This window comes from Astyanax mexicanus, chromosome 4 (genome assembly GCF_023375975.1).
Source record: "Astyanax mexicanus isolate ESR-SI-001 chromosome 4, AstMex3_surface, whole genome shotgun sequence".
Lineage (NCBI taxonomy): Eukaryota > Metazoa > Chordata > Actinopteri > Characiformes > Acestrorhamphidae > Astyanax > Astyanax mexicanus.
Genome location: NC_064411.1, coordinates 8,053,429 through 8,068,293, shown reverse-complemented (window position 1 = coordinate 8,068,293; position 14,865 = coordinate 8,053,429). Strand labels below are relative to the sequence as shown.

Below are 14,865 nucleotides of genomic sequence, written 5' to 3'. Positions count from 1 at the left end.
GAGATGGTATTTGATCCTAGAGCTATAGGTGATCACTGTCCTGTTAAGCAGGTTTGCTCTTACAAATACCTGGGTGTCCATATTGACAACACATTTACCTGGAAAACTCATGTAGAAAATGTATGTTCCAAGTTGCAGCAAAGATTATATTTTCTTCGAAGGCTTAGACTGTACGGGCTGGGTCAGAAAATAATGTTACTGTTTTATCAGGCAGTTCTAGAAAGTGTGATCAGTTATGGGATACAGTCATGGTATGGTAATCTTTCAGTGAAGTTAAAATCTCAGCTCACTTATGTGGTCAAGACCGCTATGAAGGTTATAGGGAAAAAGAATATAACCTGCTCCAGGCTACCTATGAACAGTCCGTGCTCAGAGGAGCTCAGAAAATAGTGTCGGATCCATCTCATGTGCTTTACCAGGAATACCAACTCCTCCCCTCGGGTAGAAGGTATAGGATGCCAAGATGCCAGCTCAATAGATATAAGAACTCGTTTGTGCCAGTTTCTATAAAGCTCTTAAATAATAAAGTATAGGGTATATGTAGTATAGCTTATGGTAGCGTTCGAGAGAATGTGCAATATAATCAAGGTCTAGGGTTGTGCAATACAGTCTGTGTTGGGTTAGAGGGAATGTATAAAACACACAGTGTCCAGGGTATGTGTTTAAATGTATGTTTTTTAATGTGCAGCAGGATGTATCTATGTGAAGTCCAAGAAAAATTTCCCTTCTCGGGACAATAAAGTATATCTTATCTTATCTTATCTTAACCGATAGAGGCCATTTTGAATATAATTTCTATCCAATCAGATGAGGTGGATAATCCTTTAAATAATCCAATACAAAGAAGAACAACCGCCTTGTAAACACCTGTACCCGATTACATCCCCAATCAGAATGTTTAAGTATGTTTGTGCATGTACCACAGCGTTTTAGGGCCACTCTTAAAAAATAAAACAGCTCGCTTTGAGATTAAAGTTTTATATTAGGAGAGGACATATATTTGTTTTATTTTAGGTAAATTTAACTCTAACTGCTTAAGCTGCAGTTTAGGAGCGGAGCAGAGGGAAACGAGCACTCATGAGCTGTTAAATAATCACCATCAGTTATCTGCATGTAAGATGCTGATTATTAATGATGTAGTGTTACAGTTACATAATACATAATACAGTGTCCAGATTTCCCTGTGGTAGCCTCCCAGAAGACCTGCGCAATTTTTTTTGTTCCTTTCGTTCCACGTAGTTCATATTTAATTTAAAATTGAATAATAAACTTTAATGACTGAAAATGAACTGAATAAGATGAGCTTTCACTTAATTGATCAATAGTACCATTTTGACCACCCCAAAGAGAAGCACTTGCTCCATTAAATAATCAATGCTTCACTTTGTGATCGTTACCATGGATATTCAAACATTTTTTACAGACAAAATTTACCATGCAAGTTAACACTGTTCAGAAATTTACACCAAAGTGATACAACCTTTTTAACACTGTTTATGTAATAAATGCTAAAGTTGTACCAGATGGACTTGGTCCTCTCTGTTGATGGTAAACTTCAAGTGATGCCCCAACTTGTTTGCACTTACATTTCAATTTAGGTAAGATGGCTACAGTTAAGAGTGACACTCAGAGATAGAAGAGATAGAAATGTGCACCAGTTTATCAGAAAAATGTATTTCGCTGTTAGTCACCTCAAACTACCCCAACAAATAGTACTTACTAATTACTATGGAAAGGTGGGTGCAGTTGTTTGAGTACCAATTGTGACATTGATTCCAGTAGACACTTTTTTAAAATCTAAATTTAATTTAAAATATTGTGGTTACATTTTTTTACATTTACCTTCTTAATGTCCTGCAGGTTCTTGAAAAGGAGATCGTACTGCAGCAGATCTTGTTTGTTGCTCACCTTGTCTAAAGTCTTTCTATTTATGTATTCTGAAAGCTTTCCTTAAATTGAGGTCATTCACAGCTCCTACCTGTAAAATCACTCTCTGACATCACAATAGACCATCCTGATTTCTGTATAGAAGGGTACTTCACACTTGTAAAAGCATTTGAAAATTCATATGCAAATAAAATTTTTAAAAACTAATAATTATAAAATACAAAGCATTTGTTTGAGTTTATTTGTTAATAGGATGGTAAAAACTTGTTCAAATGCGTCCAGCAAGCATTCTCATTCTACTACAAAATAGTAGCCAATTTAGACAGAATTTTTGTACACATTAAAGGAAGAAGTTACTGATGTTGAGACTATTTGGGCCAGATTATATCTGGTTCTGTGTGGAAATAAAACAAACACCCCTGGTTGCTTGAGTCACTTAATCCGCCTATTATGTTTGAGGTCAATTTGACCCATTCAATGTTTAATGCATTTATGTAAGTAGTTAATCTCATTTTATTTCCCTCACATTTGGTTAAACTCTTGTTAATAAAAACAAAGTAAAATAAAATACCAAAATAAAACAACCCTTGGTTTAAACAATTAGTATGGAACACTGAACTGAGAAAACACACCTCCAATTTTGTTGGGGCCCAGTACGTTGGTGCACTTATAACTTCACTCAGTCAGCGAAAGCGAAAGTGAATCGAATGAGTCAACCGAGTCAGTTGATTCGTTACTCACGGTTCACACAGAGCTCGCGGAGGTGGCGTCCTCAGTAGCCATGACAACAGACTCCCGGTTCCCGGTGCTCCCGGTCAGAACGCAGCAGTCCCCAGCACTCACAGCGGGAGACGACGCAGTGCACGAGCGCCGGGAAGATCAGAACACCCTCCGTGTTCAACTCACACGCGAGGTCCGGCCGAGCTGCTGCAGACAGGCGCGAGGAAACTCAGCAGCAGCAGCTCTCAGTCCGCGGAGAAGCGCCTTTACTCCACAGTCCGGCTGAACTGCCTCTTCAGAGGTTCCGCAGTAAACTGAACTGAACACTGCGGTTTAGAGCACTATACAGTACAATAGCACTGTAACTGTGTTATAGAGCGGATAACAAGTAAATAAAAGCGCTCCGGAGAGTCTAAACACAACTTCTCTCCTCACTTTCTCTCTCCTTCTCCTCCAACACACACACACAGACACTCACACTCTCCCTCTTAGTCCCGCCCCTACTCGGCGCGGATTGGATAGAAAAATGTCTGTCGAGCTTTTCACTCGTATGATTGGCTGAGCTGAACAGGAAACCAGCAGGAAAAACCCGCGAAACAGAAAAGGCACATGGGAAATGGAGTTCTTATACACGTACAAAGAAAAACAAAGAAAATAATACAAATACACAGGATATTTTTAAAGGTCCTACACAAGTATCTAATGTTATCTAGCTAGCTAATGTTCCCAGTGCTTTTTTTAACCCAAGTATCTAACGTTATCTAGCTAGCCAATGTGCCCAGTGCTTTTTTAACCAAGTATCTAATGTTATTTTGTTAGACAATGTTCCTAGTGCTTTTTTAATCAAGTATCAAATATTATCTAGCTAGCCAATGTGCCCAGTGCTTTTTTTAACCAAGTATCTAATATTATCTAGCTAGTGAAGAGTTAACGTTTATTATACCTTGGGTGTATTGACAAATATCTTTCAGTTATGATTACTTAACTTTAGCATCTATAATCACATAATCATTGTGTGAAACCTTGTATTTTATATGCATTTATGTAGAAGATTAACCAATACTCACAATATATATTCTTTACACATATAGTTAAACATTGCTTGATCAGGCATGTAACTAACACAGACTCTATTATATGACAAACTAACCCACATGATACATAAGGCATTTAACTAACACATAGGATCTATTGTATGGCGTACTAACCACGTGTTACTGACATATTAGCATATAACATATGAAATCCATTGTGTGACTTGTTTAGCTCACGCTTAAGGCATTTTGGTCACTGCATGATCCTAACTAACGGCCATCAATCATCGACTGGTGCACTCTGCCACACAAACAATGCCACACTGTCTGGCTGGACACAGTCAAGGCCGAACACTAGTGGTCCGGCCAGACATGTGGAACTTGAGTACTAACACGTGAAATTATGCACATTAACATGAGCTAATCATTAGCAACGCCTCATCAGCAGGTTTCACGTCATTTGGGGTATAAAACATGGAGTCAGATCAGAAGGGGGTCAGAACTTTTACTAGGACGGCTGTTAACTGTCTTGTATGTACTGGTTCTCCTGAATTCAGTACTTTGTAATAAATACTTGGTTTGCTTTCAACTTCACTCCACCTGTCTGCGACTCTCTCCATCAAAACGAACACGTAGGGGAGTAGTACCCCGGATGAGGGGTGGGGGGAAACCCATCTTTCATTTTCATTTTACAACACTAGCCAATGTGACCAGTGCTTTTTAAACCAAGTTTCTAAAGTTATTTTGTTAGAAATGTTCCCAGTGCTTTTTAACCAGTATCTAATGTTATGTAGCTAGCCAACATTCCCAGTGCTTTTTTAACCCAGCTAGCTAATGTTATCTAGCTGGCTAATGTTACCAACGTTTTTAACCTTCACCAAGCCAGGACATATTTTGTTCTTTTAATTTGAATACAAACTTTTCGGCACTTCTTCCTAAATGAGAGTGTGGACATTTCAGACATGAGTAGACGCTGCATTGTCCGACATCCATCCATATGCGTTTCTTTTCATATTTTATGTTAAAGATACAAACACATTTTTTATGATTGAGCTAACTAAAATGTTATTTCTGGAGCTGTGATGGTATGTAGATGCATGAAATAAGTCTCCACTGATACTGTATATTGTATAAAATAACATTTATTATACTAAAATAATTAACAAGAACCTGGGTTTTCTTGTGACAGAGAACGTTAGCCAATCTTGTCCTGTGCTCGTCACCGACCAACTCAATCAAAAAAGTAATATTATCTAATTTCTAGAACCTAAAAAAAGGAAAGAGTCGGGTCGAGAGTTCACTCTCTCTCAAGCATATACAAAAAAACATAGAGTAGATGAAATTGTGGGTAGCATTAGCTTTTGTAAAACTGCAGCAGGTCTTGGAGCTTCTGCTGCTCTCTGGCTCTGCAGATGAAGTTGGGATTTAACCCGATGCTGTGATTCGCCACCGTGTCCGCTATATTGATTTAGTAAACAAATCAGTTAAGCCATTGATGTGGAGCTGCAGTTTTTCTTGGTAAAACACAATTAAATTTACATTTCTCACCAAATTTTCTTTTGTGTTTTTTATATTTAAAGGATTTTGTTTTACATATACAAAACAACACGTATTGATCTCAGGAGTGCATATCACTGTTAGTCTGAAGCTAATGTGGTGGAAAATTATTAACTGTGTTGTAAAAAAAAAAAGAGGAATCTTTTATAAAGTGGTCTAAAGGAAAAGGTTTTTAGACATCGTTGGTCAAGTGATCAATGTAGCAGGAATTTGAAAAAATAAAACAGCAGCTAGATCTTACAATGCCATTTTATTGCATATAAGAACAAGTGTATGTTGGTAAGTTAACCGAACACCCTTCACTTATACATGTTTCATTCAAATTTAAATCAGATAAAGATTTAAAAGGTAAAAAATTAAAATTTTATGAATTAATATTACTTAGAAGTAGTGCTGGTCAATATGGGAAAAAAAGATATCACAATAACGATATATATCATGATATACCACATTAATATAAATCAATTATAACAAACACAAAAATGAGGGTATTCAATCTGTCATTTCAGTTCGTTTTAGTTTTTCTTTTATTTACCGTTTTAATTAGTTTCAGTTAAGGAGAAGTTTTCTTAACAATAAGACTTGGTTACCTAGCTATATGGTGATCAGTGGCGGACTTAGCAATTTGGGGGCTCAAGGCGAATTTAGCTAGGGGGCCATCAACGTTAATATTCGAGAAATAAGTTTCAGATATAACACCATTGTATGTCAAAATGGAAAATATTTATTTAAAAAAATAGTAAAAAAAGAAAATTGAAGCTTTCAATGCTAATTGTACTTTTTATATGTGCAATCAATAAACATATCTTTAAATAAAATATACACCCCAATGCCAAAAAAAAGGTAAAGCAGTGTGACTGAGAGCATTTGTGTGAGTGAGTCAATCAGTAATTATTATCTAGAATTGTAACTGAACTTAATGATAAAGAATAATTATCAATCACATCAACATGTAGAGTGAAAATATGAGAGAGAGAGAGAGAGGAGGCAGAGTTTGTGTAAATGCATGTGTGACAGAAAGAGAGAGAATGAGTGTGTGAGAGAGACATCTGAGTGAGTGATGAAGAGTGTCCCTGTGTGAGTGTGTGAATAAGAGAGAGAGAGAGAGAGAGAGAGATAATGCATGTATATGAGAGGGAACATATGTGGGGGCGAAAGAGAGAGAAAAAGGGTATGTGACTGAATGAGGAGAGTTTGGGGGGAGTGAGTGTGTGTGTGTGTGTGTGTGTGTGTGTGTGTGTGTGTTTGTGTGTGTGAGAGAGTGTACGGCATAGGGTTGGGCGATGTCTCCTTAACTGGCAGATGACGATGCTTACATTGAAACATCGCGATGGATGATATCGGTGGCGGGGGTGTTTGATCAATAAAATACTAAAAATATTTAAAATGAATGGGCGGCACGGTGGCGCAGTGGGTAGCACTTCTGCCTCACAGCAAAACGGCCTGGGTTTGATTCCCGGCTGGGGCAACCCGGGTCTTTCTGTGTGGAGTTTGCACGTTCTCCCTGTGTCTTTCCTCCGGGTTCTCCGGTTTCCTCCCACAGTCCAAAGACGGCACGTTCAGACTAATTGGAACTTGATTGAAATTGCCCCTCGTGTGTGAGTGAATGTGTCTTTTTGTCTGTCTGTGTCTGTCTGCCCTGCGATGGATTGGCGGCCTGTCCTGGGTGTATCCTGCCTTCTGCCCGATGCCTGCTGGGATAGGCTCCAGTTTTTTTTTATCGCAATGCCGTGCGCGCTTTCCTTTACTGAAGCTAAACTGTTTGATTATATTATGTCATATCAATACCATTTTAACGTTTTTCGTTTCTATGTTTTGAAATTCGTTAGATTATATTTTTGTCAACATTTTGGTTTTATTTTCGTTTATTATTTTTATAATAATAATAGAATTTACATGATTTAAAGTAAGTCAATACTTACTTTTATTGGTAACTAGTTACTTTTATAGTGGGGTAACTTCGTTAGTAACTAGTAATTATTCAAAGTAAGGTGCCCAACGCACCCGACGCACAACGAGCAGGCTTATTCTATTAGCGTGAATAACATGAAATGTTTAAAATTAATACAGACATGTAGAAAAAAAACGAAGACAAGCTGTAACCTAGATACAAATAATATCTTAATAATAATAGAATAATAATAAATAATAGAATAATATGCCAATTAGGCATATTTATAGCAGTAGGGTATTTTAATTTTATCCCTGACTCTAATTCATTTAAGTTATATACCTGATTTGATCTTTTTCTGTACAATCCCTGCTAAAGTTTTAGGTGAAGAAGACCTAAAGAAGGTCAGTGCATGTTTCTGGAAAAATAAAAAAAGTGGGCGTGGCATCGCAATGGTCCATCGCGATGTTGGGTCATAAATGACACAACCCTAGTATGGCACCTCCTCGTCCTCCTCCTCCACCAAAACATTTGGTCCAGTGGTGCTGACACACTAAAAAAGCTTTTGGAAGAGCATCTGTTTTAAGTTTAGCCACTTGGGTGGTGGCGCTTCATGGCTTCGCTCACAACCCACTTGTACACTTAATTTCACTTTAATTCCGTCTTTCACAAGCAGCGCGTTTGTGGTTCACCGGCATGGCCACATGGCATGGATGGAATATTCCATTTTAATGCGAAAGAGAGGGGGTGTGGACGGATTCTGTATTTCTTTGTAATGTATTGTGTTATCTTTGTTTCCATTTTAAACATACAAGAATCACCATTTATGAACACACTATCCGTGAATTACTGTCCAAAGGGCCCCAATTATCAGCTGTAGGCCTATGGAAAGTTTGCAGCTAGTAAAAGGGCCCCTACAGTGGGCTGCAGTGGGACGGGCCCTACGGCAGTTGCCTAGCAATGCCTCTATGCAAAGACCGCCTCTGCAAACAACACATATACAGAGAAGACGTAAAAGACTTCCTAAAATCAAACTTGGGTAAAGGGAGGAACTAGAAGAGTTTGTGATACAGGGAGGAAAAAAGGAGGGAAAAAAAAGAAGCGAGCCAGAGCTCAGAATAAAAACTGGCATAGATTTATTTTTATGCAAACTAAGATCCAACACTGAGTGACTGTAGACAGGTGTTTCAATTTCATTGTCCAACCCCGGTATGTCCCAAATGTGTCTATAAACTGGGTATAGGATATATATGATATCTCTATAAATTTTATAAAACATATTTTCTTTTTTTTTGTTTTCAGCTCAGAAAGTCATTTTGTTACATTTGTAATAATACTTTTCATTAATTTAAGTAATGTCTTTTTGTCCACAGATCTTTCAGACACATCCCATGTAAAAATGTCCCCAGAGCTCGTCAAGCTAGTCATACGGTTAGCTTATTAGAATAGGCAGCAGTGACTTCATTTAACTCACAATAGAAAAAAGGGCAATTCTGTTTATATTCTTTTTCCTAAAGTTCATATTAATACTTGTAAAGGGTTAATCATTTAGTGGGTGTTAACATATGAACAGCTCAGGCATGAGGGATTGTGGTAGCTGCCTACCGTTTCATACACAGCCAGTCTATCTCTGCTCTCTCCTACTGGTATGCAGATTAGCTAAGTGTTAAACGGTCAGGTTGTTACCGTCATTTAATGGTCCATATTATATCAATTTACATTTGAGATTTGTAGGTATAAACATACACATATTCACACACATATTTTTTCACAGTTTATTTTTTCACCTGCATATCCGATTAGCCTAAATTTTACCCTGTATATTTAATTCCCAGCGCCAGAGAGCTTTATTTTTGTGATAAATATTTCTTAAAACTGCATTGACACTAATGTGGTGACGTGTTTGTGTGTGTTGTGTTGGTACATGTAGATCAGGTGCAGCAGTGCTGCTGGGGTTTTTAAACACAGGGTTCAAACACCTTTTACCATGTAAAATTCAAGCACTTTTCAAGCACTTTCAAGGCCCATTTTCAAGTTTTTTTCAGCACCTTTGAGCAAAGTGGTAAATTAATGATAACGGTGATATCTCAAAACTGCGATTCAGCGATAATCAATATATTGCAAAACTATCCTCCACACTTCACAGCGACTGAGCTACTGAGAAAAAAAACACTTCTATGTAAGTAAATATCAGGAGTTATGGATTTATTGGTGTCAGTTTCACACAAGTTAAATACCAATGGTCTCAAAATACTGAGTATCTCAACATAATGTGTATCCAATAAATTTAGTTCCACTTCACGATTGAAAGATTATTGATCTACTGTTCGAATTATGATGTATCTGGCATGATATGTCATAAAGAAGAAAAGGAGATCCAGTCCAAAATTGTAGTTCCGTCAGATTTTATTCAAAGAATCTTCTGAGCAAAACAGTTTTTTTGGATACATCAAAAATTGAGTAAAAAGATTATTGAAAAATTGAATTGAAATAAAAAGGTGAAAATAAGAGGAAAACCCCAAAGGTGAGAAAAGTTGTGGTTTCCAGAGTTCTCGGCTGTGTGAACAGGACCTGTGGCTCTGTAGTCCCTCTCGGGAGAAGCTCTCCCGCCCAACTCTACTCTTCTTCCTAGACAGAGTCTAATAAAAACAGGCATTCGCCTGGCCTCAGTCTAATGGTGTGTGAGGAGGCTCCTCACACCCCCCGGATCCTGATACTGATAAGCAGTTATTCATCCTATACGTCAGCCGAGAACTCGGTCACCCCAACCTTATCAGACTATAGATTACATGTACAGAAACTCATGGTTCTGCTGGAAAAAATCAATCATGCTAAGTTGCAAGAAAAACGGCCTTGCTTTGAGCACAAGGACACAATATACATACATTCTAAGTCACAATGTGAATCATCATGAATCGTGCTAAATGCTTGAATAACATACTGATTAAGTGAAATGCTGATTTAGTTACACACAGATTAACCCTTTAATCAATGAACAATGAACATAGTAAGGCAAAACTCCTCCGTATTCTTACACACTTGTTAATTCTTCACAAAAAAAACAAACCAAAAAATCATATATTTATGTTTGAAGCCCAAAATGTGGCAAAAGTTTGAAAAGTTCAAGGGGGGGCCGAATACTTTTGCAAGGCACTGTATATAGTGGTTGCTTGAATGTATGTTTGGCTGTGTACAAAAGCTTTTGGCTAAATGCTTAAGTTGAAAGAATAGATAAGATTGCAGATCTTGCAATATAAAAGCCTTTTATTGAATCACATAGATATGAATATGAGTAAATACATAAGGTGATGTAAAACAACGATAATAGCTGGTACTGGATAAAACAATCAATAAAGTAAATGGATTAGATATTTTTAGTACCTTTAGAGATATAAAAAAAACCCTTTAGCAAAACGATACCAAATAAGGAAAAGATAACAGAGTATATAACTTTAGCAACACAACACAACCAAATATCCCTGTAGATTAACTTGCAGATTTTTAATCAGACTGACTGAACCATAGACCAATGAGAAAACCAGTAGAGCAGGGGTGTCAAACTCATTTTAGCCGAGGGCCACATTATCATATTGGCTGTCCTCTGAGGGCCAGATGGAACTTATAAATGTAATAAAATGTAACCAAATGTAATATAAAATGAATGTAATTACTCCTTAATGTTAAATAACTCTCAATATACTATTTATTCAATCAAATATTACAGTTGCATGGAAAAAATGTTTGCTTGTTGCTCTATTAACATAAATCCTTTTAATTTGTCATGTTATGAAATCCAAAAACTCCATCAATCAAGAACCAAACTAGTCAAGTGAATAGAAATGACATTAAATACAAGTTATATTAACTTTGATCAAAACGTTTGATACTGAAATAAGGCTTAATAAATATAAAATTAAAAATTGTGAGCTGTTAAGAACATGCGATAGATTTAGCATTTCCTCAGATTTAGCAGTTCCTCATACAACCACTAGTCGGAGCTGCAGCAGCAGCAGCACAAGTCCGCAGTCTTTACTGAGTCAGAGCTACAGCCCAGCCACGGGCTACAGGGCTCAGCTGAGGCAGTCTGGAGCGTTTTTACAGTTTTTAAAATTCTTCTGTGTAGAAAATAAAGGTTTTAACCCCACTAACCGGATAATACAGCTCTCTACAGTTCATCTTTCAGCCCAAGCAGCTAACAGCAGCAGTTTAGAGCAGCCGTCACGAAGTCACTGCTCGGATTACATTATAAACAGGTCAGTTAGCGCGCTGCTAACCTCAGGATGTTTATAACTACGGAGTTTAGAACACACCACGGCTGCAAGGTTAGACTGTTGAAGGCTACTGAAGACTATTAAAGGCTATTGGAGGTTATTGAAAGGGTTATTGGGGGCAGAAATCAGTAAAGGCTGGTTAGATAAGTGATTCACGTGCTCCTCCTTTGCTGCGGTGAAACTGTGACTAGCGCTGTCACAGTGATGTTTATTAACGTCATTAAAACAGATTTTGTCAGCTATTGTCTTATAAATATTTACACAGAACTTATATCTCTCCTAACAAGCGTTTATTTTGGTCTTTCGCCTTGAAGCACAGCCGTCCGTCTGCATCAGATTCTCTTTTTCTGGACATTATGGGATAAACGTTTGTATGTCTCAATTCCACCCGCGAAGTTACACCTTCCCTCCGGCAGGGTTTCCACATCAATGACTACACTGCCGTGTAGTGGCAGTAAGCCGTAACTTCGCAGGCAATACAATCGACAAGCATTGTGGGAAATGTAGTTTTTGGTCAAAGAACGCTTCTGACCTATTTATTATAGACACTAAGATCTTACAAGCTCTCGCTTGGATGTGGCCACATTTGGCCCGCGGGCCTTGTGTTTGACACATGTGCAGTAGAGGGAATCAAGGATCCTGCAGTCTTACTGCTGCATAGCCTGCTGAGTGTTGCTTTCAGTATGGAAACTACAGCTAGACCGTTTTTTTTTTTTTTTAACTCTGAAAAGGATTTTGTTGGCCTTTTGTTGCAAGCTAAGAATATTCTCTACTCCTAAGAATACTCTACTCCTTTAAACTACGACATCTAAATTTTAAAAGACTAAGTAATGCTAATCTAACATCTGGAGCAAACACTGGCAGTGCCCTCGCTCCAACTACAAACTACAAACGTGGAGTGGAGGAAAAAATAAAGAAAGTTTTTATATGTAAACAATTGAGAATGTGTTAAGGCTGTAAATGACATAAGTTGACCAAATGATCATTTCCTACTTATGGCAAAGCATATTCAATTTTTAAACCTAAAAATGTCCCAGAATGATAAAATCCTCACTTTTGTTTATTATTAGTTCTAAAGCTAATGCTGAGATTTAATATACGATTTTACTCTGAGCTAGCATCATCGCTTTACTATTTATTCAGCATGTCACTGAAAAAATTGTAAAAATGTATGTTCCTAGTTTATGCTGTTAGTGGTACCATTTATGATTCTGTGTGTAAAAACTTCTTAAAACACAACACTAAGTGTTGAAGAGCTCTGCAGGCATTAACTAATGTAGGTATACAAACAAACATAAAAACACAGCATGAAATTCAGTAAACATCATCTCTGGATAAGATTCATTTTTCTGAACCTGTAAAAAGCCATTTTTAAATGAAGTTCTTGTAACAGAGTGAAGATTTTGTGCATGATGAGGTGTTTTTGGCTGTCTGAAAGATTTAAGGTTTGCATTTTTTATGGCAGAGGAACAGATTTGGGATACTTTTCTATCTTTTGTGAATGCACTGATGTAATATAAGTTCACTCTGTAAAGTAAAACTCTTCCCACAATCGGAGCAGTGATACGGTTTTTCTCCTGTGTGAATGCGCTGGTGTTTTTTGAGATTACTCTGTTTAGTAAAACTCTTTCCACAGTCTGAGCAGTGATACGGTTTCTCTCCTGTGTGAATTCGCTGGTGTATTTTGAGATGACTCTGTTGAGTAAAACTCTTCCCACAGTCGAAACAGTAATACGGTTTCTCTCCTGTGTGAATGCGCTGGTGTATTTTGAGAGTACTCTGTAGATTAAAACTCTTCCCACAGTCTGAGCAGTAATACGGTTTCTCTCCTGTGTGAATGCGCTGGTGCAGTTTGAGAGTACTCTGTAGATTAAAACTCTTCCCACAGTCTGAGCAGTGATATGGTTTCTCTCCTGTGTGAATGCGCTGGTGCAGTTTGAGAGTACTCTGTAGATTAAAACTCTTCCCACAGTCTGAGCAGTAATACGGTTTCTCTCCTGTGTGAATTCGCTGGTGTATTTTGAGATTACTCTGTTGAGTAAAACTCTTCCCACAGTCGAAACAGTAATACGGTTTCTCTCCTGTGTGAATGCGCTGATGCAGTTTGAGATTACTATGTTTAGTAAAACTCTTTCCACAGTCTGAGCAGTAATACGGTTTCTCTCCTGTGTGAATGCGCCGGTGATTTTTGAGATCACTCTGTTGATTAAAACTCTTCCCACAGTCTGAGCAGTGATACGGTTTCTCTCCTGTGTGAATGCGTTGGTGTATTTTGAGACTACTCTGTTTAGTAAAATTCTTCCCACAGTCTGAGCAGTGATGTGGTTTCTCTCCTGTGTGAATGCGCTGGTGTATTTTGAGACTACTCTGTTTAGTAAAATTCTTCCCACAGTCTGAGCAGTGATGTGGTTTCTCTCCTGTGTGAATGCGCTGGTGTTTTTTGAGATCACTCTGTTTAGTAAAACTCTTGACAGAGTGCTGATGTTCCTCCATGTTGGGACTTGGCTCCATCTGTCTGTGAAATGTAGCAAACAATTTCTGCGTTTTCAGGAGATTCTTCTGGATGGCTTGTGCTTCACCTCTTTCAGCAGTTTAACACTGTTCTTTATTAAATATCCTGGTTGTTTATTCTGGAAAAACAAAGAAAAAAAAATTGTGTATTAAAATAAAAGCAGGTCAATTAACCAAAAAGAATTACCTACATTAGTTACACTATATGGAGAAAAATACTGGGACACCTTCATACTACAATAAAGGCTTCAGTACTTTTATCCCATTATAAATTCACAGACATTTTAATATGTAGTTGTATCTTGACTGTCAGCAGGCTGCAGCTGCAAAATGCAGAAACACTGCTGCTGTCCTGAGCACTGAATACAGTGTTATACTACTACTTTAGTAGTATCACACTTTACACTATAATCCATACTACTAAAACTTGAAGCTCGGCTGCGCTCCGGTCCACACCTAGAACCTCCCGCTATGAAGCCGAGCGGAGTGCAGTGCGGCCGAACCGAGTTCCTCGATTAGGCTCGGCCCTGATGCAGAATTTTAGATTTTAGATGCAGAATGAGCACACCTGATGCTTCCACAAGTGATTAAACAGGAGAGATAGTTGAGGGAGGCAGGTCTAATTCAGTGGTTCGGCTTTCAAAGGTCTGATAAACTTCAGCTTGCTCCCAATTGTGCCGGAAAGTGGAGTTGACTAGCAACGGTAATGCATCTAATCTGTTCCACCACCTCAAGCAGTTTCACTACACACAATATCTTCCTTATTCTGGCTGAAGCACTTATGTAGTTTATGTTGTATGTAAGTTATTTATAGTTGATATAGGTTTGTTTATTTGACGGTGATATCGTGTTCCTTTTATATAAATGAAGGCTTTCTGCATTCTTTATCCTGGATGAGGCACTTTTGTTTTGACCTGTTAAATATGTTTACAAAAGGATAAGAAGCTCTGCCTCTGTTGTAATGTAAAGTTATTTATATTGGTAAAATGTAAAG

The 14,865-nt window shown here is 37.8% G+C and overlaps 3 protein-coding genes across 3 annotated transcripts in view; 1 reads left to right on the top strand and 2 right to left on the bottom strand.

The window, feature by feature from the left end:
• Positions 1-14,865, top strand: part of LOC125801181 (zinc finger protein 585A-like) — a 182,959-nt gene that overhangs the window by 30,742 nt on the left and 137,352 nt on the right. The gene's annotated exons all lie outside the window — the stretch shown is intronic.
• LOC125801381 (zinc finger protein 239-like) overlaps positions 1-14,865 on the bottom strand; it is a 120,502-nt gene that overhangs the window by 97,040 nt on the left and 8,597 nt on the right. The window lies entirely within an intron of this gene.
• Positions 12,720-14,865, bottom strand: part of LOC125801326 (zinc finger protein 239-like) — a 48,754-nt gene continuing 46,608 nt past the window's right edge. The window contains exon 2 of the mRNA XM_049477866.1: positions 12,720-13,990. Within this exon, the coding sequence (XP_049333823.1) occupies positions 12,849-13,871 (1,023 nt within the window). The 5' untranslated portion in view covers positions 13,872-13,990 and the 3' untranslated portion in view covers positions 12,720-12,848. The remainder of the gene's footprint in view (positions 13,991-14,865) is intronic.